Consider the following 24,615-nt stretch of genomic DNA (forward strand, 5'->3'; position numbering starts at 1 on the left):
AGGGACAGGCCTCTGTTATAAATATAAGAGTAGTTATTAGTGGGACAGGCCTCTGTTATAAATATAAGAGTAGTTTTTAGAGGGACAGGCCTCTGTTATAAATATAAGAGTAGTTATTAGAGGGACAGGCCTCTGTTATAAAGATGAAGAGTAGTTGTTAGAGGGACAGGCCTCTGTTATAAATATAAGAGTAGTTATTAGAGGGACAGGCCTCTGTTATAAATATAAGAGTAGTTATTAGAGGGACAGGCCTCTGTTATAAATATAAGAGTAGTTATTAGAGGGACAGGCCTCTGTTATAAAGATGAAGAGTAGTTGTTAGAGGGACAGGTCTCTGATATAAAGAGACTGTAACCTCATGGGACCTGGCCTGGTTTCTCTGGTTATTTCACACAAACACACACACACATACAGATATAGACACACACATATACACACACACACACACACACATTCAAACACACAGAAAGAGCTGTCTGTAGCTACTCTGTATTCCCAGGATCACTATATGATTCTGTTTCATCCCCTTCTCTGCCTCCCCCTCTCTGTCTCCCTCTCTCTCCCTCCCTCTCTCTGCCTCCCCCTCTCTGCCTCCCCCTCTCTGCCTCCCCCTCTCTGCCTCCCCCTCTCTCCCTCCCCCTCTCTGTCTCCCCCTCTCTGCCTCACCCTCTCTGTCTCCCCCTCTCAGTCTCCCTCTCTCTGCCTACCCCTCTCAGTCTCACTCTCTGTCTCCCTCTCTCTGTCTCCCCCTCAACCTCCCCTCACCCCACCCTCTCTGTATCTTTCCCTCTCTCTTTGTCCCACTCCACCCCCCCCCCCCTTCTTTTCTTTGGGTTGGCTCTTCAGTCTGGCATAGGGCCGGAGGGGGGGTGTGACTTTAGAGACAGTTGCCATGACAGCAGGCATCCGCTCCAAACATTATCTTGCTGGTGAGAGGTGAAAGGTCAGGTGAGGTCAAACCACACTCATTGCCACTAAAATGTGGATCTGTGTTGGGTCTCAAACATTGAATCCATTTCTGTAATCACCTTCATCTTTCTCTCTTTTTGTGTCTCTTCCTCTATGCGTGTGTGTGAGTGTATGCGTGCGGATGAGTGTGTGTGTTTGTGCGTGTTTGTGTGTGTGCATGTTTTACTGTCCTGATGGGAAAGGTCAACTGTACCTTGTGGGACCAGGCTTTTGGAGGCTCTTCTGCAGGTTCATCTCTCTGTAGATGAGGGCTTTATTATGGTTTGAGAATTGCTTTTCTCTTGGTGGGTGTAAAATGAAAAGCTATTTTATGGATTGTGAAAATGTGTGGGTGGAATCCTAATTCGGATCTGCATTGTTGGGTTTTTTGTTCTTCAAGTACAGTCTAAACTGGGTGCTTGTCCAGTATGAATTATTGGTTAGTAAGAGACCTCCCTAACTAATCAATCCTGAGTGAGATGTCTTACATGAAACCTGATGTTAAGTTAGATGTTCTGTTTGACGCCATTCAACACCCTCTTGTCTTGTCTCTCAGGTTGTTCACAGCCTTACTGAAGTTAGCTGTGATGTTGGTCAAGGTCAATGCTTTGCTTCAGGACAACTGTATCTAGATACAATGTATGTTTGTCATCCCAGACCTTTGTCTTCTGAGGTTCAGTGTCTGTCTCTCTCTTCCTCTCGTTTCTCCCACTTCTCTCCTGTTATTGTGAGATGATGTCTCTCTAGTTATCCCCTCGTGTCTCCATGGTGTCTTTGTTCCTGGTTTTGAGGAGGTGTAAAAGACATTAAAGCCAAACAATTCAGTCCCTACAAAAAACATGCCCGTCCTCACAAGGAAAATGCTATTTTAGGTTTACAGTAAAACCTCCAATTTGGCAATTATATTGGGTAATAATAGTCTGGGTAAGTTTAGTGATAAAGGTTGGGTTATTTTGGGGCCGAAAGGGGGTCCAGTGGTGTCAGAAAGGTCCCTGGTTCAAATCACCCTGCCACCAAGGGGAAAGCTTTGTCATTTTGCCCTGGAGCAAGACAGTTCACCCCCATTTCTCCCCCCCCCCCCCATAACATCCCCTTGTTGCTGTAAATATGAGTTGGTTCTTAATCAAATTTGTAGGTTATGTTTTAGATTAGGGGATAGGGAAGATGGATTTCTGTGTGTGCTGGCATGGTTGTGTGTGTGTGTGCTGGCATGGTTGTGTGTGTGTGTGCTGGCACGGTTGTGTGTGTGTGTGCTGGCATGGTTGTGTGTGTGTGTGCTGGCATGGTTGTGTGTGTGTGTGCTGGCACGGTTGTGTGTGTGTGTGCTGGCATGGTGGTGTGTGTGTGTGCAGGCATGGTTGTGTGTGTTTGCAGGCATGGTTGTGTGTGTGTGTGCAGGCATGGTTGTGTGTGTGTGCAGGCATGGTTGTGTGTGTGTGTGCTGGCATGGTTGTGTGTGTGTGTGCTGGCATGGTTGTGTGTGTGTGCAGGCATGGTTGTGTGTGTGTGCAGGCATGGTTGTGTGTGTGTGTGCAGGCATGGTTGTGTGTGTGTGTGTGCGCATGCATGGTTGTGTGTGTGCGCAGGCATGGTGGTGTGTGTGTGCACAGGCATGGTGGTGTGTGTGTGTGCAGGCATGGTGGTGTGTGTGTGTGCAGGCATGGTTGTGTGTGTGTGTGTGCACAGGCATGGTGGTGTGTGTGTGCACAGGCATGGTGGTGTGTGTGTGTGTGCACAGGCATGGTGGTGTGTGTGTGTGTGTGTGTGCAGGCATGGTTGTGTGTGTGTGCTGGCATGGTTGTGTGTGTGTGCACAGGCATGGTGGTGTGTGTGTGTGTGTGCGCAGGCATGGTTGTGTGTGTGTGTGTGTGTGTGTGCAGGCATGGTTGTGTGTGTGTGCTGGCATGGTTGTGTGTGTGTGCAGGCATGGTTGTGTGTGTGTGTGTGTGTGCTGGCATGGTTGTGTGTGTGTGTGTGTGTGTGTGTGCTGGCATGGTTGTGTGTGTGTGTGTGTGTGTGTGTGCTGGCATGGTTGTGTGTGTGTGAAGAGAGAGGCAGTGAATTTATTTTGTATTTCAAAGGAGCAAATTAATCCTGTCTTCTGATTGGCTAAGAGGGTGGGCAGTATCTCCCAATGACGTGCTGATAAGATCCCACTGCCACAACGGGGCACCAGTTAATTCAGACATGGAGAAAGAGTGAGGGAATTAGAGAACAGTTGAGGAAAAAGAGAGAAAGAGGAAAAGAGGGATTGTGAGAGAGTGAGAGAGACACAGATATAGAGAAGGCAGTGTTGAATGTCCCTCTAGAGCCTCATTGATAAATACAGTTCCTCTAGTCCCCTGGGGTGGTGTTGTACTATAACTACAAAAACAGCAATTAAAGAAACTATTTCTGTACATGGTTCTGTCATTTGAAAACTAACTGCCAAAGAGCTGCACAGAAAAAAGAGTGGGTGGCCAGTCTCCTTCTGGCCAGGTGGAGATCATATTGTGTGTCAGTGTAATGGCATATAAAATAAATTGCACACAAAACATTGAAAACATGAGCAAAAGTAAAATGATCAAAACCAAAATGTGTAGAATTGTAAACAAAAAGAAATAATGTCAAAAACAGAAACCACGGATAGACATCGTGCCAGACTGGATAGACCCAGCAGCTCTGGGAGCCGACCGCTGATCAGACTGAATGGATCACATTGTGGCCACACTAGACAGCATGTCAGGTCACAGATGTTGAGTTCATCAAGAGTCTGAGCTCGTCTCTGTGGGTAGCAGCGTGTTAAATACATATTCCAGTCTTGAGTTGAGCCTGCATGACCTGCACAGCCCTCCTCAATGTTGTGTGTCTGTGAATCTCATGAATCCTTGGTGGTGACCTGAGCGACCTGATCTGGGACACATCGTTGGTGGTGACCTGAGCGACCTGATCTGGGACACATCGTTGGTGGTGACCTGAGCGACCTGATCTGGGACACATCGTTGGTGGTGACCTGAGTGACCTGATCTGGGACACATCCTTGGTGGTGACCTGAGCGACCTGATCTGGGACACATCCTTGGTGGTGACGTGAGCGAATGCTGGCCATTGTGGAACGGCACTGACACTCTTGATCTCCATGGCTACGACCACTCTGCAGCTTCTGCCCACGGCGCTCTCCAAATACACACACACACACAGTCAGCAGAGCACAGAAAAATGTGTGGATACATAATGTAAAAAAGCAATGTCATGGTATGGTGCAATTTAAAAGTAACTCAAAAGCTCCATCGACCAGACACCAATATGAAGTATTTTCACTGTGAAGTGAAAATCCTTTTTTTCTTTTTTTGTAGGTCAACATTCCTCCTTGAGCTGTATTTGCTGTCTGGCCACATAGTGGTGATGGGTCAAACACAAATTAACATTATGTAAAATACTAGTTAGGTTTCATGTTAGTAGTTAAAGTTAGGCGAATGTTTAGTCAAGTTTAGGCAAAAAGGCTGTTATTCAGACTGATGTTCGGGTACAGTTGAGGTTTGAGGGGTAGGGAAAAGGGAATCGTTTTTCATGCCCCACAAGGACAGGAAAACAAACGCATGTTGTACTATGGGATGTCATGACTAATTCTGACAGAGGTGTGTTTTGGGGAAGGGTTGGCATTGATGGAATTTTAACTGTTTTCTGGAGAACTTGTTCTGATCCTGTCGCCAAGACTACAATGGAATGGTGTATTCTAAGATCTTCAAACAGGGATGAATGCACGCGACAGCACGCCAAACACACCCACAGACCGACAGCACGCCAAGCACACCCCAGCCATGTACACAAAGACACACACGCACGCACACACACACATAAATGCACACAAACAAACACACACACACACACACTGAAACCAACACACAGACCTCTGGGTGCTTTCTGAAATAGCCTGTCTCTCCAATCAGCCTCCTTAGAACAGGAAGTTGAACTTCCAGTGACAGGAAACAGCCCTCGCCATGGAGACAGCAGTCTGAAAAGGACACGCACACACATTGTGCTTTAACAATGACATCCAGGGAAGGGCACGGGGCTCTGACAGGGGTCTCTGGAAGGGGACTTTGGGGTGTGGGGGTTACGTCCCACTGAGGGAGTCCCGGAAACCAGACATTAAAACTGCATTCAGAGATAAAACAGAATCCAGGGAGTAAACGGGAATTGAACGATATTTGAAAAAGTAGTTTTTCATTCAATTTAGTAGGGAATCAGCTGAATTTACACAGGCTGATCCATAAGACGTAACCATAATGCATTAATGTATTTTCAATAAGTTCATGAAGAGGCTATGAGAATGCCCATGTTTTTGTAAATCGTTAGTGATGATGTTTCCCTAAAAACGTATTTCTTTTTTGAAAAGGACAGAATAAAACGTATTGTGAAATAATTCAAGACTGAATGTAATTGGAGTTTAATATGGAAGAGTGTGTATGGAAGGTAACCAAGTCAAGCAAGATCACTGTGATGTCACAATGTCCACTTCTACCCCAGCATAATGCACACACAAACACACACACAATGTCCACTTCTACCCCAGCATAATGCACACACAAACACACACACATACGTCCACTTCTACCCCAGCAGAAAGCTCACAACCAAATACACACACAACCAAATACACAGACACACACACACACACACACACACACACACATACACACCCACAGTGCCATCCCTGGCTATAAATAGACTCAATGGTAGTGTTAAATCTCTATTAGACCTTGAAGAACTGATGATACACTTTTCTTTCCCTCTCAACCGTCTCTCTCAGTCTCTCTCTACCTATTTCTCCCTCAATCTCACTTCCTGTCATCTCTCCCTCTCTGTCTCTTTATCTGCCTCTCTTTTTCCTCCTGTATTATCCTCACTTCCCTCTTTCTGTTCTTTTCTATCATCTCATTGTCATTAGGGTGGAAATGTCATTTAAAGTTTATAGTTAATTTCCTGTCCTGTAAGTTTCTCTCTCTGCTGCCCAGAACGTCTTGATGACACACTGCTTGAACACACTAAAAACTAATCGTATTATAACAAGCATATTATATTTATAAAAGAAAAATAAGTCCAACATAATTTGAAAATATTGTTGGACTTATTTACGGATTTAGATTTGTAATCAAGTGCAATCTCCTGTAATGATTTTAATGTATAACTAACTGACACTCAACCAACATCTGGACTTGAACACCTGTAAAGCTGCCTGCAACATGTAAACCTGTAAAGCTGCCTGCAACATGTAAACCTGTAAAGCTGCCTGCAACATGTAAACCTGTAAAGCTGCCTGCAACATGTAAACCTGTAAAGCTGCCTGCAACATGTAAACCTGTAAAGCTGCCTGCAGCATGTAAACCTGTAAAGCTGCCTGCAGCATGTAAACCTGTAAAGCTGCCTGCAACATGTTGAAGGTGGGGTTTGTACCTAGTGAGACAGGTGTTGGCAAACAGAATTTGAACTGAAACAGTAATGGAACTACTTTGACCTATTATTGTTAGATATACATTATGTATTAATTTAAAAATATACCCATTCAAAAATCAATCAATCAATCAATCAAATGTATTTATAAAGCCCTTTTTACAACAGCAGTTGTCACAAAGTGCTTTACAGAGACACCCGGCCTTAAACCCCAAGGAGCAAACAACAGTAATGTTGTAGTGAATTAAAGTATTTTCTTTCTTGAGGGGATGAATGACTTTGACATTGTGAATTCAAAGGGGATGCAACTTGTGGTCAGCCATGAGTCGATGAATGAGGTAAAGAATGGGCGGAGGTTTCTGGTGACTGAAAAATGGAGGAGGGAACACAGCCAATTATCATGATGCTGGGAAAGAGAATCAGATTGGAAAGAAAAATGTGAACATTAATCAATCAAAGAAAGACATTGGGGAATACCTGCTCCTTGAGGAAGCATCCAAGGACATCTGGTGGACAATGGATGACAAAAATGTTAAGATTTAATAGAAAACTTACATTGACAGCATTGAATTCAAAGGAAGGGGAGGAAGATGATTGAAAACTGGAAGGCCTGTGCCACTACAACAGCTTTGACCAGATTATCTTGGGCAGTGGCAAAACAGATTAGGAGAGAGCAGCTGGAATTGCAGCATTTTCTGGGGAAATCCATGTCTCTGTCAGGGCCAGAATGTTAATGGCCTGATGGATGAACTCAGCCCTGTTGGCAGCAGACAAACAGATCCAAACGCTGCAGAGATAGAAAGCATGCATATTGTTGTGGAAAGTGACAAAGACAATTATAATATTATATTACATATTTAAGCAATGAACCTGGATAGCAACTTCAAGTAAGAGATTCTTACTTTCATTGAATAACTGCCACTTCACGATACTGCTGAAAGAACTGGGGAGGCTTCTGTACTCATACTACCTGATGGCTACCTAGCAGAGCAACAAACACTCCAATACAGGCACTGATTACCAAAGCAATGACAATCACTGGCCCTGAAACCAAATTGATCTGTCAATAATCAGCTAACAGTAAGTTATCTACATTCAGCAGGTCACAGTTCAGATAGGCTGTTAGGAAGATAGAGAGCACTTAAAGCAGATAACCAGCAATTACAGTGCTAGACAATGATAGATTAAGACAAAAATACACCTCATCTCTAAGTAGAGCAGGAGTCCTCTAGCTATTTATAGGAGCAATAAAAACATGTGATTGGGTGGACACTATATATTAGGATATCTGTTGATGCCAGTAATGTTCATGTCTGAATTTAATCATATTTACTTACCAGACCATAATGTTAAATGTTAATGTGCCTACAAAATGTTAATCAGTTGATGATATCTGACTACAAAATGTTAAGAAAGAACTGTAATCTGATTACAAAATGTTAATCAGTTAATGATATCTGACTACCAAATGTTAAGGAGTATCTGTAATATGATTACAACATTTTAATCTACATTTTATTAATGCCTCATGAGCTCTTTTTTATCATTGAACCTGAACTGTATGTGTTAACATGTATATGCAGGGCCCAGCTGTAAAAGACACCTTGGTCTCAGTCTTTTTTCCTTGTTGGTTTACTAGGTTTACTAATTTTAACGGAACCCAATCAGAACTTAAAATATCAGCTTGTTTTACATGAATATTTGAAAACATATACATATTTTATAGCCTCAAAGCGGGTTCAAACTGTAATTTAGGGACTGCGCATTGTCCAGCCTTCTATCCATAGTTTTGTCTTTGAAATTCAGAGGGGTGAGATTTCTTCGGCCCTGTCTTTCAGCCTTTTCCAGAAACATGGGAATGAGAAGGCTTTGTTATTTTCTCAACTGCTTAATGCATGTGTATATTCTGAATTAGTATGCAGGACAATTCTCAGTAATAAAAGAGTGATCAAATTACACACTAAATGCTTACATACTGTACTTTGAGTATCTCTAAGTGGTTTTGATTTGTTAATACAAAACCCTTCTCACTCCCTTCCATGTTGTCATATCCACATAGACATAGGCTCTGTGTCATCGCTGCAATTGCCAATGGATTTGAAGAGTTGAATATTGTGGCAAGCCTTCCACACAGGCATCCGCGGGTCACTTGGGTCAGCGTGTGACGGCAGGCCCCCTCAGGATCTTTGTCGGCTATGTGGGCACCTAAGACACTTCAGGGAGTCAGCAGTGAGCGATGAGACCAGGACATCCCTGCCGACGATACCACCCCCTCCCCTGCTGACGATGCCACCCCCTCCCCTGCTAAAGATGCCACCCCCTCCCCTGCTAAAGATGCCACCCTCTCCCCTGCCGACGATGCCACCCTCTCCCCTGCCGACGATGCCACCCCCTCCCCTGCTGACGATGCCACCCCCTCCCCTGCCGACGATGCCACCCCATCCCCTGATGATGATGCCACCCCCTCCCCTGCTGAAGATGCCACCCCCTCCCCTGCTGACGATGCCACCCCCTCCCCTGCTGACGATGCCACCCCCTCCCCTGTTGACAATGCCACCCTCTCCCCTGCTGACAATGCCACCCCCTCCCCTGCCGACGATGCCACCCCATCCCCTGCTGACGATGCCACCCCCTCCCCACGCCGTTCCCTTGAGTGATGATTTTCCAATTTGAACGACCAATTCAGCTTCTCACCAGTTCTTCTCTCCTCCTCTTATCGTTCCTTCCTGGGTCTCCACTCCTGCAGTCTTTCAGTTCCAACAGCCAATGTACTACTTGGTCAGAATAGATCAAATCATGACCGGAGACCTGCCTGCTGTGAATCCCAATATCCGCTGTCTCTCATTTTCAACCCCCCAGGTCTCTGTTTCTCTCTCCACCCAGTGTCCCTCCATCCGTCTCTCCATAATGCCACCTTTCCCTTCTCCAGTTTCTCTGTCTAATCTTAGTCTTGGATTCAGTGGCACGTCTACCAGCACCCTGGGACTGTTCTTCCACCTCCTGGTAGATGCTCTTCAGACAAGAATTACTACACCCACACCACACACACAAACACACACACACACACACACACACACACACACAGACAACAAACAACACCAACACCAAACACTCACAGACACCAAACACACACAGACATCACACACACACAACAAACAACACACACACCACACACACACAGACACCACATACACACAGACCACACACACACCACAAACAACACCCACACACAACACACACTCACAGACACCAAACACACACACAACACACACAACACACACAGCAGTATAAGAAGGAAGAGGGGGAGGATATGAGGAGGAGGGGGAGTAATATGAGAAGGAGTGGGAGGATATAAGGAGAAGGGGGAGTAATAAGGGAGAAGGGGTGTAATATGAGAAGGGTGGGCATGAGGAGGAGGCGTGAAATATGAGGAGGTGGAGTAATATAAGAAGGATGGAGAGTATTATGAGGAGGAGTGGGAGTAATATGATAAGGGGGAGTAATAGGAGGAGGGGGAGTATTTTGAGGAGGAGTAATATGAGGAGGGGGAATAATATGATGAGGGGGAGTAATATGAGGGGGGAGTAATATGAGGAGGAGTAATATGAGGAGGGGGAGTAATGTGAGGAGGGGCGTAATATGAGGGGGAGTAATATGAGAAAGGGGAGTAATATGAGGAGGAGGGAGTAATGTCAGGAGGGGCAGTAATATGAGGAGGAGGGGGAGTAATATGAGGAGGGGGTGTAATATGAGGGGGGGGGGTAATATGAGAAGGGTAAGCAATATGAGAGGAGGGGGAGTAATATGAGGGGGAGGTAATATGAGAAGGGGGAGTAATATGAGGAGGGGGGGAGTAATGTGAGGAGGGGCAGTAATATGAGGAGGAGAGGGAGTAATATGAGAAGGGGGTGTAATATGAGGAGGGGGGGGAGTAATATGAGAAGGGGGAGTAATATGAGAAGGGGGAGTAATATGAGGAGGACGGGGAGTAATATGAGGAGGAGGGGGAGTAATATGCGAAATGTTCTCACTATCCAATATATATGGGAGTTATTACTAATAGTAAAATGTTTATAAACCGTACTTACAATATGAACCCAGTTCCCACCTGTCAAATTCTTAATGTGAAAGAACACATGCAGTATATTTGTGTGTGTTGGAGGAGTCCACCAGGCTAATAAATGTAGGTCTTATACAGTACTAAGACCAGTCTGGTGGTAGATGTAGGTCTTATACAGTACCAAGACCAGTCTGGTAGTAGATGTAGGTCTTATACAGTACCAAGACCAGTCTGGTGGTAGATGTAGGTCTTATACAGTACCAAGACCAGTCTGGTGGTAGATGTAGGTTTATATACAGTACCAAGACCAGTCTGGTAGTAGATGTAGGTCTTATACAGTACCAAGACCAGTCTGGTGGTAGATGTAGGTTTATATACAGTACCAAGACCAGTCTGGTAGTAGATGTAGGTCTTATACAGTACCAAGACCAGTCTGGTGGTAGATGTAGGTTTATATACAGTACCAAGACCAGTCTGGTGGTAGATGTAGGTCTTATACAGTACCAAAACCAGTCTGGTAGTAGATGTAGGTCTTATACAGTACCAAGACCAGTCTGGTGGTAGATGTAGGTCTTATACAGTACCAAGACCAGTCTGGTAGTAGATGTAGGTCTTATACAGTACCAAGACCAGTCTGGTGGTAGATGTAGGTCTTATACAGTACCAAGACCAGTCTGGTGGTAGATGTAGGTCTTATACAGTACCAAGACCAGTCTGGTAGTAGATGTAGGTCTTATACAGTACCAAGACCAGTCTGGTAGTAGATGTAGGTCTTATACAGTACCAAGACCAGTCTGGTAGTAGATGTAGGTCTTATACAGTACCAAGACCAGTCTGGTAGTAGATGTAGGTCTTATACAGTACCAAGACCAGTTTGGTAGTAGATGTAGGTCTTATACAGTACCAAGACCAGTCTGGTAGTAGATGTAGGTCTTATACAGTACCAAGACCAGTCTGGTGGTAGATGTAGGTCTTATACAGTACCAAGACCAGTCTGGTGGTAGATGTAGGTTTTATACAGTACCAAGACCAGTCTGGTGGTAGATGTAGGTTTGTGTTCGGTTCCAAGACTGCTACACCATGCAGAGCTGTCCAGACCTGAGACACTTGAGTGCTATTATGGCAGGGCTGTGAAAGTGTTGGATTTCTATGTGAAGTGTGCTTTCATTCCTTGAGTTCATTGATTTCACCTGTGTCTTGTTAAGTCTTCTCACCTGTGCCTGGTGTTCCCCTCATCACTTCCTAATTTAGTCTCCCTAGTTCCCTTCCTGTTTGTTGGTTATTGTTGTGTTAAGATGAGTTTCCTCTGGTGAGTTCTGTTGAAGCTTTATCATGATGTAGTAAATCTGTGAATTCAGAACTTTGTTTAATGTTACTTTGAGATTGTGTCCTGCTTCTTCAAGCATGACTATGGCTAAATACAGAACCCAGTATGTCAAGATTAAATCACAGGATTCATTGGGGATTTCTCAGCTATGGTAAGGTCATAGGGTTAATTTCCAGTGTTTCAGCTATGGTAAGGTCACAGGGTTAATCTCAGGTGTTTCAGCTATGGTAAAATCACAGGGTTAATCTCAGGTGTTTCAGCTATGGTAAGGTCACAGGGTTAATCTCCAGTGTTTCAGATATGGTAAAGTCACAGGGTTAATCTCCAGTGTTTCAGCTATGGTAACGTCACAGGGTTAATCTCCAGTGTTTCAGCTATGGTAAAGTCACAGGGTTAATCTCCAGTGTTTCAGCTATGGTAAAGTCACAGGGTTAATCTCAGGTGTTTCAGCTATGGTAAGGTCACAGGGTTAATCTGTAGTGTTTCAGCTATGGTAAGGTCACAGGGTTAATCTCCGGTGTTTCAGCTACGGTAAGGTTGCATGGTTAATGACAGGTGTTTCTGGTATTTAGAGCATGTTTGGCCAACAAAGCCAAGGCCTTCTCTAACAGTTGGACATGTTTACTGTATAACCCATGGGCCAATGACCTTCAGTGGCCAAATAAGTCAGATGTAGGCCTGCCCAATTTATCCAATACCTGACCATGGTCATCTGGGGGAGGTCAGTTACCTCTGTCAGCAGCATTTAAAAGAAACCATTTTTTCTTTGTCTTCAAAGATGAGTCCCAGAAATGTAGTCCAAAAAATTCTCCAATTTGGTAGTCATCTAATTTATATAAACTTTGAAAAAGGTTTATATAAAGAAAAGACTAATAATACCACTTTATCTCACTCTTCTATTGTCTTTTATTTTCGATAACATGAATAATATCAGAAACCTTGTCTCCTGGAATGTCACTCATAACCACAATAATGAAGGGGTTTAGAGAACAGGCCAAGTCAAGGTTTATATAAAACTGCCAAATATTCTCCTATTGTTCACTGGACATTGATTTTAGATTAAGTGAAAAAAATGGGGGTAAAAAAATCACAATTGAATAAAAATGTATATTTCTTTCCCCCACCTTTTGAATACAAAATAGGAAATGCAATAAATAATTCTTCCACATTTTATAGAAAACCTGGTCAATTCTATAGAATCTGCTTTTAAGCACAATGACACTAAAGACACTTTGTCATGTGAAATAATTTTCCATAGTTTTCTGGACAGCTACATAGGTCCAACAACTCCATATTGAAATACAAATTGATCTATATGAAATGTATTTTAAAACAATTGCATGTGTTAACTTGGCAATAACTCAATATATTGCCGTGCACCTGTAGGTATTCAGCAGTAAGTAATGAGAATAGTTCTACAGTAAATTACTAAAAAGTAAAATGGAAGAGTAAATTACTGAAAATCCTCAAAGCGTGACATGAAAAAACAAACACAGTGTTACTGGCTGTCTCTCTGGCAGGAGGCCCTATATTTGGCACACTGACTCTGTCACCTCAGAAGGTGTGTCTGCATGCAACCAATACTAAGAGAGGAAATGAGACCTACCCCTTCAGAAGGGGTCAGCCTCTGGCCAACAGATCTACAGCACCTGCCCTCAATTCCCCCACTGTCATATGAGTTCACAAAATATTTAAAAAAATATATAATCTTAAAGCTATGTTATTAGAAGCCAGGTTTAAAGACCACAAACAGTAGACCTGTAAAGACAGAATTGGTCACGTGAACCAAGGAGGCTGAATATGATCTGATCTTTCTCCCTTTCTTTTTCTGCCATTCTCCCCCATATTGTCTCCCTCTGAGTAACCGACACATTCATACACCTTTCAAATATTTAAGACTATCCTCCTGGATCAGGTGATCCCCATCAGTTGGCTCAAACACTTTAGCTAGCTAATCTTTTAACGGGTAACTGAGTGGATGTTTAACAGCTTAACTGAGCGGCTGTCTTGGCCTGGCCTTCCTGATGAAGCTTCACTGCCCCCAAGTGCTCATCACTGGTACTGCACCGTCTGCATCAGCACACAAGGCAGCTGAATTGGAAACATTTGAGGCAGGATTTTACACAGTGCCTAAAGAACATTAGTTTTCCCTAAATAACATGTAGCCTAAATCAGGTTTATTCACACATAACCACAGTGATCTGTCAACTTGAAGTGCCTTTCCTGACCTCTAACCATGACCTCATAACAAGAGGCTGACTCCTGACCTCTAACACAGACCTAACAAGTTGCTGTGCCCAAACCTCTAACCCTGACCTCCTAACAAGATGCTGACCTCTAACCCTGACCTCCTAACAAGATACTGATCTCTAACCCTGACCTAACAGGGTTAGAGGAGATGTTAAAGCACATATGGTCCCACCAACTGGACTGCATCCCCCAGAATCCCTTTCAAAACAAGTCCCTCCAGCTCTGGTCTTACCTCCAAGGGCCACTCAGAGAGGCCAACACTCCTTAGCTGTGGATTAGTGAAGTTTTCCCAGCACCATTGGAATACAGGGCAAGACTGAGATTGGCCTAAGACAGTTAGGATCAGTTTGATCTCCCCCTGTAAAGGACGAATGGTAGCTGTGTTCCAAGCACTGGGAATTTCTTTAGAGCGAGATTAAGTTAATAAGGTGAGAAAGCCTCTGCGATGATATAGGACTGCTGCCTTGAGGGAAAACTCATCCAGGCCATTTGACCCACAGTTTCAGTATGTTATCTAGTTAAAAGTAGACCCCACTGGGTTCATGTGTAAATACCCATTTAAAAAGTGTGTTTCAAATGGCATCTCCAAATAGTGCTCTTCTTTTGACCAGGGGCATAGACTTGGGGAAGGCAAGGGACCATGACCCCCCCTCCATATTACAGACAGGTCAATTTGACCCTCTTCCCCTGGAAAAGAGTGAAAATCCCAGGATCCATTGACCCTGACCCCCCCCGGTTTGAAACTCAAACCTATGCCCTTGCTTCTGACCGCGAGCCCATAGCACTGCACAGGGAGCAGGACTCTGTGTGTGTCGTCACATTCAGGATGTTAGATTTAAATGTGGTGTGTTTCTTTCCTGTGGCAGGTTCTGATAGGAACAGGGAAGACTACAGCGTGTGCTTGGCTAGGTAGGTCCTGCTGTGGATCTCTGTGATGCAACACACGAAGCCTCACCAAAGGGTCACAGGGCCCAAATGACACCCTACACACCCCATGGCCCTGTGTGCAAAGTGGGGCACTGCAAAGGGAACGGTGTGTCATTTGGGACATTTCCTTTGCTTCAGCCTCATTGAGGATCAAGGGGAAACGAGAGACAGAGAGGGAGAAAATGAACGCTTACTCTTTGGTTCTCTTTCCTCTGTTCGTGTCAGTGGGGTGGGGTGCCAGGACGTTATCTAATAGAAAAATGTGTGTTTGTGCGTGACAGTGTGTGATCGTGCAAAGGGGCATAACATAGTGCCCAGCCTCTAGCCAAAACAAAGAAGCACAGAGAGAAGGGGTGTGGAGGGTGGCGTGCTGGATGGAGCGTGCACACACACACACACACACATTTACTCCAAGGCACCAGCGGTTGGTCACACCCAGGGGACGTGACCAGGAAAAGCTGCCCATGGACAGAAAGCCCTCCTACCACCCACACACCCCACAGGGACGTGACCGGCCACACTGTTCTCTCTTCTGGAGAATCAAAGACCCTCAAAACCCAGTCAGAATGTGTCCTTGACTGACTCTTGGGAAGGCTGGTCAGGAGTGAATCCACAATCCATTGTCACCTAGTGTTGGGTTCTGCCGGGACACGTAGCCTTACAGCAGACGTGTCACATCCCCAGTGAAATGCTGACTTGCATGCTCTTTCCCAACAATGCAATAGAAAAGTAAGAAAGATAGAAAAATAAAAAGTTCAATATAATAATAGTAAATTATTGCATTTGTTAAGCACTTTTCATTATAGAGGAATAATGTCAAAGTGCGTGAAAAAAAACACAAGAAATATTAAAATATTAAATGAAAGAACTATATCATAAAAATCTATGTTATAGGAAAATAGTACAAATTCTAATAATAATGCCTGATTTTCGTTCCCTCTTTCTGTCTCTCTGTTCATTCTGTCCTATTTTTTCTCTTGTCTTTTCCATCCCTCTCTTCATATACTGCTGTATTTCCCACAAGTGGAGGTGTGTTGCTCTGGGAACTATTACTCATTCTTTTGAACATTGAGTGTGTATTGGTGTGTGTTTGTGTGTGAGTGTGTATTGGTGTGTTTGAGTGTGTGAGTGTGTATTGGTGTGTGTTAGTGTGTGAGTGTCTATTGGTGTGTTTGAGTGTGCTAGTGTGTGTTACTGTGTGTGTTCTGTGTATAAAAACAGCCTGGTGATAGAAGCAGGGTACGGCAGGTTATGACCGGCCCTGTCCAGACCTGAGCTGTAAACAGGACTGTCTGAGACAGTTATAAACAGGTCTAAAGAGCCAAGTTATATCAGTTATGCATAGCTATGGATTTCCATTGGTACATTTCTCTGGTATCACCCTCCTACTCCACAGGAGAAAGTCTGGGTATCCCAGATGTAAGATTTCACCTCTTACCTTGTGCCCTTTCAACCGAAAGAAGAAAACAATCCATTCAGCATGTACACCTTACAGTTACAGATAATGTACACTCACCTAAAGGATTATTAGGAACACCATACTAATACTGTGTTTGACCCCCTTTCGCCTTCAGAACTGAGACTTCTACGTGGCATACATTCAACAAGGTGCTGAAAGCATTCTTTAGAAATGTTGGCCCATATTGATAGGATAGCATCTTGCAGTTGATGGAGATTTGTGGGATGCACATCCAGGGCACGAAGCTCCCATTCCACCACATCCCAAAGATGATCTATTGGGTTGAGATCTGGTGACTGTGGGGGCCATTTCAGTACAGTGAACTCATTGTCATGTTCAAGAAACCAATTTGAAATGATTCGAGCTTTGTGACATGGTGCATTATCCTGCTGGAAGTAGCCATCAGAGGATGGGTACATGGTGGTCATAAAGGGATGGACATGGTCAGAAACAAAGCTCAGGTAGGCCATGGCATTTAAATGATGCCCAATTGGCACTAAGGGGCCTAAAGTGTGCCAAGAAAACATCCCCCACACCATTACACCACCACCACCAGCCTGCACAGTGGTAACAAGGCATGATGGATCCATGTTCTCATTCTGTTTACGCCAAATTCTGACTCTACCATCTGAATGTCTCAACAGAAATCGAGACTCATCAGACCAGGCAACATTATTCCCTCTTCAACTGTCCAATTTTGGTGAGCTTGTGCAAATTGTAGCCTCTTTTTCCTATTTGTAGTGGAGATGAGTGGTACCCGGTGGAGTCTTCTGCTGTTGTAGCCCATCCGCCTCAAGGTTGTGCGTGTTGTGGCTTCACAAATGCTTTGCTGCATACCTCGGTTGTAACGAGTGGTTATTTCATTCAAAGTTGCTCTTCTATCAGCTTGAATCAGTCGGCCCATTCTCCTCTGACCTCTAGCATCAACAAGGCATTTTCGCCCGCAGGACTGCCACATACTGGATGTTTTTCCCTTTTCACACCATTCTTTGTAAACCCTAGAAATGGTTGTGCGTGAAAATCCCAGTAACTGAGCAGATTGTGAAATACTCAGACCGGCCCGTCTGGCACCAACAACCATGCCACGCTCAAAATTGCTTAAATCACCTTTCCTTCCCATTCTGACATTCAGTTTGGAATTCAGGAGATTGTCTTGACCAGGACCACACCCCTAAATGCACTGAAGCAACTGCCATGTGATTGGTTGATAATTGCATTATCCTAATAATCCTTTAGGTGAGTATATACTATATATTGTATGGCAATGATGTATCTAATGGTAATTATGTTTTTAACAGTAATGAGGAACAGTATCTAATGGTAATGATGCATCTAACAGTAATGATGAACAGTATCTAATGGTAATGATGCATCTAACAGTAATGATGAACAGTATCTAACGGTAATGCTGCATCTAACAGTAATGATGAATAATATCTAACAGCAATGATATATTCAACAATAATGATTTCCTGTGTCTAAAGGTAATAATATATATAAAATGGCAATTGTTGTTTAAAATAACTCCAGACAGAGACCTTCAGTGTTATAATACATTACAATACATTTTAATCATATAAGATGAAGGGCTACATGAATCCTATACATGAATATATCGGGCAAAGATTCAAACATTCAGACTCCTTGGCAATGACCCAGCTGTATGGTGATGCAGGGACAAAGTAACCCTCTGGGGGCTCAGTGAAATGATGCCTCCCTCCCAGAGCGCCACTTCCTCCCCCCACTCCCTCTGACCCCTCTCAGAGTTTAACAGTAATGGTCTTAACCTCCGTAAAGAAGTGATAGCTATCCCTCGCCCCCTCCCTCCCCACCCCCGAACTTTTCACCCCACCAAAGGGGAGGTTCAGGTCTCTGACCAGCCAACTGTTGGTCCAGACAAGCCCCGCCTCCAATCTCCTGGCAACCCGGTGGACCCGGCCCACGTCGCGCGTCCACACCGTCGCCGCCAAACCGTAGCGCACCCCGTTGCCCAGAGCGACAGCCTCGTCCTCGGTGTCAAAGGGGCCGACGCAGACGACCGGGCCGAAGATCTCCTCCTGCATGACGCGGGATGCCTGTGCCACGCCGGTGATCACCGTGGGCCGCATGAAGTAACCAGCCGCGTGGCGACCTGGAAGCACCAGCGGATCCTCGCCCTCCCCGCAGAGTACCGCGGCGCCCTCTGACCTTGCCAGGGCCACGAAGCTTCGCACCTGCAGAGGGTTAGGATTAGAGCCGTGTACATATGACGCCACTGGCAGTGCACTCTGGGATCTCTGAGCACGTCTGTTAACAGAGGGAGTGGCCTGACCTTCTCCAGGTGTTCCCTGCTGACCAGAGCTCCATTGTGGTTCTCCGGGTCCGAGGGAGCGCCTGTCTTCCATTCACGCGCCGCCGCCACGAACCTCTTCAGGAACTCTGGGTAGATGCTCCTCTCTACGTAGATCCTACTGGTACACAGACAGATCTCCCCCTGGTAGGATGAGGGGTTGATGGAGAAATGACAGAAAAGAGAGAAGTGAGTGAGAGGGGGAAGGGAAAAAAGAGAGAAAAAAATGACAACTTTCTGTCTGTGAAATGTAAGCCATGATCGCCACCAAGTGGTGAAGGTGTTAAAACTGCAACCTGAAGTCCCAGAGCATCAGATTCTCCACTGAGACGAGTGACACCGTCAAGTGTAAAACTATGTAGACAGGACAGTCAATGACACAGCGAACACAGGAATCCCTGCATTATTCTATTGGCCAATCGCGAGTACTTCAGTCAGCTTACTGACCATTGTCCATCTGTAATGCAATTCACTCCACCAGATGATTCTTCTCACCTGATTGTAGAAGGATGATCGTACTGTGGTGAGGACAGCCTGGTCCAGATCAGCGTCTGAGAAGATCAGGGCAGGGTTCTTCCCCCCGAGCTCCAAGCTCAACTTCTTACAGAACGGGGCGCTGCGCTCTGTGATCCTCTGGGCCGTGGCCGTGGAGCCGGTGAAGCTGATCAGCGGGACGTCGGGGTGGCCTACCAGGGCGTCACCAGCTCGCGGCCCGGTACCAAATACCACATTTATCACCCCGGGAGGAAAACCTTCGAGGAGTGGGGGAGGTGGGGGGAGAGGAGGGGGGGGGGGGGGAGTGTCGTATTTAGGGTTGTGGTCAGTTCAGGGAGTACCGTTACTGAGCAACTCTACTGAGAGGAAACTTCAAAGTTGCGAAAAATCTGTGTAACTTCCAGTAAGGAACATAACGAGCACTGAGGCTATAACCACTTTTAGTCACATTTTCAGACAGTAGTCAATGTTATTGTCGCAATTTGAGCATATTTTAGGCCTATTTCGGCCAAACTTAAAGTGGACCCTCAATGAGTAGGCAATGTGGTAGCGAGGTGTGCTGTTAGATGGTGGGTGGGGAAGTTTTACCGGCCTCCTCCAGCAGTTTGCACATCATCCAGGCCGTCACCGAGGTCATCTCGCTGGGCTTAGCAACCACTGTGTTGCCTGTAGCAACAGCTGGGGCAATCTTCCAGGTGAGCAGGTAGAGAGGCAGGTTCCAGGGACTGATCAGACCAGCTGCACACGCATGCACGCACGCACGCACGCACACGATTAGATTCAACTTTGTCATTGAACAGTACGATTACAGTACAACAAAATGCGGTTAGCGTCCAACCAGAAGTGCAAATAGAAAAACAAACACACACACCTCTTCAATATAGGTGGAAAGACATCTTTGTATTATATTCGTGCTGTTATGACATCTGTACCAACACTGCATCTCTCCGTTTGAAAGAAGTCGTTAAAACACACCAGGGATTAATCTTTGTCATTAATCTTTTATGGCCGCTAGCTAACCTACAGCCATTTACAAACCAAACTAATGTGAAGACGTCATTTTTCTGGTCCATGTCTAATAGCTCCTAAAATCATAGGAATCCCAACCCAGTTAACTACTACAAACTGCCAGAAGACATTAACGTCGATCTCCACGTAGAAGCAGGTTTTCTCCCAGGCAGAGCAGATCATCTCTGTCTGCTTACCGACGCCGACAGGGCTGCGGACCGTGTAGTTGACACAGCCCATGTGGTCCATCAGGCTGCAGTCGGTGGTGTGGTGGAGGACAGAGGACGCGAAGAACCTCAGGTTATAGGCTGACCGTGGGATGTCTACTGTCCGGGCAAATGTTATGGTTTTACCTGGAAGAGAGACCCCCCCCCGAGGGAACAGGGACCGAAATTCAATCAAAAATGCATTGCAGAATTTATACAGTAGCTCTTTTTTCAAAGATCAAAGAAGAAGTAGTGTGTGGGTATGGGATACACATTGTAAATAAAGACACAGTGTAAACACTGTAAATAAAGACACAGTGTAAACACTGTAAATAAAGACACAGTGTAAACACTGTAAATAAAGACAGTGTAAACACTGTAAATAAAGAGTGTAAACACTGTAAATAAAGAGTGTAAACATCGTAAAGAGTGTAAACATCATAAATAAAGCCAGTGGAAACACTGTAAATAAAGAGTGTAAAAGTGTAAGTTATACCAACTTTAGTGAGGAGACCATGTTCCAATGTCAAGTATAATCCAAAGTGTAAAGGGGTCAGGGTCAAGAGTTAAAGGTCATTACCTTGGTCTCGGGACTCAGCTTGGGCAAACTCCTCAAGGTGAGATTCGATCAGGTCAGCAAGTTTATTCATCACCTGACCTCTCTCCGCCGGACTACGAGCTGACCAATCAGGGAACGCCGCTTTAGCGGCCTGCACCGCAGCATCCACCTGCAACCAATCAGAGGCCAGGGTTGGTATGTATGTGTCTGAAGACAAATGTTCATGTAACTGCAGTCCATAATGTAGCATAGCAGATTTAAAGGTAAACTATGCTAGACAGAAAATGTTGAGGGACGTGACATATTCTAGACCGTACAGAACCCCCAAATAATTCCAACTGGCAGAACACTCCATCTTTAGATCTTTAGGCAACCAGCCTAACTAGGACCTTAATCTAGATCCATGGCAAACGGACACATTGACCAAGAAGCGGTTTAATAATTACTGCTTAGTCTGTTGACTTGGCACAGAGCAAGGTTCATCTCTGTGACTCAGCAATATGATATAGGCAGTATAATTAAGGAAATTCGTTAATTTTATGCATTTTATTATTCCAAAGTATCTGAACTGCTAGAACTTCAAACCAATGCTGCACCTTTTACAGTAACATAAAAAGGAAAAAGCAAGTCACCGTGGATAATATCGTCTGCTTATTGACTTAAATGTAAATGTATCACCAACTCCGATCAAAGATCACCAGTGGCAGAACGGCTGTAATAACAGCGACATGCTGTTGCTGTCATTTCTTATGTACTCATTAAGTATTACATCATAACCCTACACCACTCATTCACATTGAGTTTCTGAATTATTCTCAAAAATTCTAATAGTTAAATATTAATTACATCTCCAGCTTTCGGAAAACTGTGATATAGTTCATGTCTCTCGAGGGCATGCTTGCCTGAGAGACGGAAGAGCTCATTTTTCACAATAAACGAAATATTCCAGTAAATGAAAACCCTGTCCTGTGATGGAGTGACTCTTAGATATTTACAATGGAAAAGGCAATCATTGTACAGACAATGCTGATGTCATTTCAGACATACAAATCTATATAAAAGGTATACTTTCTTTGGAGTATACTATCAATAGACATGAAAATAATCCAACTACCCGAATATGTCGCTAAATACACGTTATATCACGGACTCTCCATTAATGGACGGTTACTGCGTCCCTATTCTTTCACCAAAAACTATGTATTTTAAATAACTACATGAACTTGACAGACATACAACATAACAGGTTATATAGCGCCACTTAGGCATTTCAATTAGGCATTTCAAAAGTTAAATTGTTATTTCGGCAATAGGCTAACATACTAAAATTCCATGCAAATACGTTATAATTCACAACTTGTTTTCTACCTTACCTCATCTTTACCGCTGTCCGGCACTTTGCAGTAGACCTCGCCGGTGGATGGGTCGACCGAGTCGATGTGTCGGGAACACGGAATAAACTTTCCGCCGATGTAGTTCTCCAGAAACAGTTGTGTCGGGTGATCGGCATTTTTCATCATGGTACCGTAATGTTTCTACAATATATCACTAAAAGGAAAAAAATGCGGGTCAATGTGAAGACCTGTGAGGAAATTGCACTAAAGTGCGACACTCCAGATCTACTGGTTTTTGGAAGTGGGCTTAAGGGTCGCTCGTGAATGATTGACTCGTCTTAGTGAACGTTGGGAACCGAATCGCATTGGTGAAACGAGTCGGTAATTTGACTCAATGTTTAAGCTCAACGATTATTTGCAAGTGAAGTGAAAACTTATTTTCTAAAGATTGTACAGGTGCTGGTCATATAACTCGAATATCATCAAAAAGTTGATTTATGTCAGTAATTCCATTCAAAAAGTGAAACTTGTATATTATATTCATTCATTACACACAGACTGATATATTTCAAATGTTTATTTCTTTTAATTGTGATGATTATAACTGACAACTAATGAAAATCCCAAATACAGTATCTCCGAAAATGTGAATATTACTTTAGACCAATACAAAAAAAAAGATTTTTTGAAATGTTGGCCAACTGAAAAGTATGTTGGGGCTCCTTTTGCCTGAATTACTGCAGCAATGCGTCGTGGCATGGAGTCGATCAGTCTGTGGCACTGCTCAGGTGTTATGAGAGCCCAGATTGCTCTGATAGTGGCCTTCAGCTCTTCTGCATTGTTGGGTCTGGCGTATCACATCTTCCTCTTCACAATACCCCATAGATTTTCTATAGGGTTAAGGTCAGGCGAGTTTGCTGGCCAATTAAGAACAGGGATACCATGGTCCTTAAACCCGGTACTGGTAGCTTTGGCACTGTGTGCAGGTGCCAAGTCCTGTTGGAAAATGAAATCTCCATAAAGTTGGTCAGCAGCAGGAAGCATGAAGTGCTGTAAAACTTCCTGGTAGACGGCTGCGTTGACCTTGGACCTCAGAAAACACAGTGGACCAACACCAGCAGATGACATGGCACCCCAAACCATCACTGACTGTGGAAACTTTACACTGGACTTCATGCAATTGTGGATTATGTGCCTCTCCTCTCTTCCTCCAGACTCTGGGACCTTGATTCCCAAAGGAAATGCAAAATTTACTTTAATCAGAGAACATAACTTTGGACCATTCAGCAGCAGTCCAGTCCTTTTTGTCTTTAGCCCAGGTGAGACGCTTCTGACGCTGTGTCTTGTTCAAGAGTGGCTTGACACAAGGAATGCGACAGCTGAAACCCATGTCTTGCATACGTCTGGGTGTGGTGGTTCTTGAAGCACTGACTCCAGCTGCAGTCCACTCTTTGTGAATCTCCCCCACATTTTTTAATGGGTTTTGTTTCACAATCCTCTCCAGGGTGCGGTTATCCCTATTGCTTGTACACTTTTTTCTACCACATCTTTTCCTTCCCTTCGCCTCTCTATTAATGTGCTTGGACACAGAGCTCTGTGAACAGCCAGCCTCTTTAGCTATGACCTTTTGTGTCTTGCCCTTCTTGTGCAAGGTGTCAATGGTCGTCTTTTGGACAGCTATCAAGTCAGCAGTCTTCCCCATGATTGTGTTGCCTACAGAACTAGACTGAGAGACCATTTAAAGGCCTTTTCAGGTTTTTTGGGTTAATTAGCTGATTAGAGTGTGGCACCAGGTTTCTTCAATATTGAACCTTTTCACAATATTCAAATTTTCTGAGATACTGAATTTGGGGTTTTCATTAGTTGTCAGTTATAATCATCACAATTAAAATAAATAAACACTTGAGATATATCAGTCTGGGTGGAATGAATGTATACATTATACAAGTTTAACTTTTTGAATGGAATTACTGAAATAAATCACCTCTCACCTGTAAAGTAACATCAGGAAAAAAATCTGCAGGCGATCTATTTTGACTGGTAATGTTTTAACGTTTGAACATGCATTTCACGCTCTAACAATTCTAGACTACTTTTTTATGTTGTGAGTTATTTTTAAGCATTTTAAACAAAAAGCCACTCGGGAGCCAGATGAGCTGTCTCGTTAAGGTGAACCGTGCTTAAAGAATAGGATCACCGAAAAGATCAAATGCCCATCTCTAGGGCTTTGGCTACATGGACCGGACACTGCAGTACATGATTCCCATTTGAAACATTTCTC

General features: G+C 44.2%; 1 protein-coding gene across 1 annotated transcript; it reads right to left on the minus strand.

Moving 5' to 3' along the window:
- Window positions 1-17,947: 17,947 nt before the first annotated feature.
- On the minus strand, window positions 17,948-22,672 carry aldh8a1 (aldehyde dehydrogenase 8 family, member A1). The gene is made up of 7 exons (XM_010883078.4): window positions 22,374-22,672; window positions 21,022-21,169; window positions 20,433-20,588; window positions 19,816-19,965; window positions 19,228-19,484; window positions 18,715-18,876; window positions 17,948-18,616 (listed from the first exon to the last, which is right to left on the minus strand). Exons 1-7 carry the CDS (start codon window positions 22,518-22,520, stop codon window positions 18,164-18,166), a joined length of 1,473 nt encoding a protein of 490 aa, XP_010881380.2. The 5' UTR covers window positions 22,521-22,672; the 3' UTR covers window positions 17,948-18,163.
- Window positions 22,673-24,615: the final 1,943 nt, after the last annotated feature.

This window comes from Esox lucius, chromosome 18 (assembly GCF_011004845.1).
Source record: "Esox lucius isolate fEsoLuc1 chromosome 18, fEsoLuc1.pri, whole genome shotgun sequence".
NCBI lineage: Eukaryota > Metazoa > Chordata > Actinopteri > Esociformes > Esocidae > Esox > Esox lucius.

Coding starts and splice junctions, on each gene's coding strand:
- aldh8a1 (XM_010883078.4), bottom strand. CDS start 22,520: ATGATGAAAAATGCCGATCACCCGACACAACTGTTTCTGGAGAACTAC. Junction 19,966..20,432: donor CCGCAGCCCTGTCGGCGTCG/GTAAGCAGACAG, acceptor ATGCGTGTGCAG/CTGGTCTGATCAGTCCCTGG. Junction 18,877..19,227: donor GATCATCCTTCTACAATCAG/GTGAGAAGAATC, acceptor TCATCCTACCAG/GGGGAGATCTGTCTGTGTAC.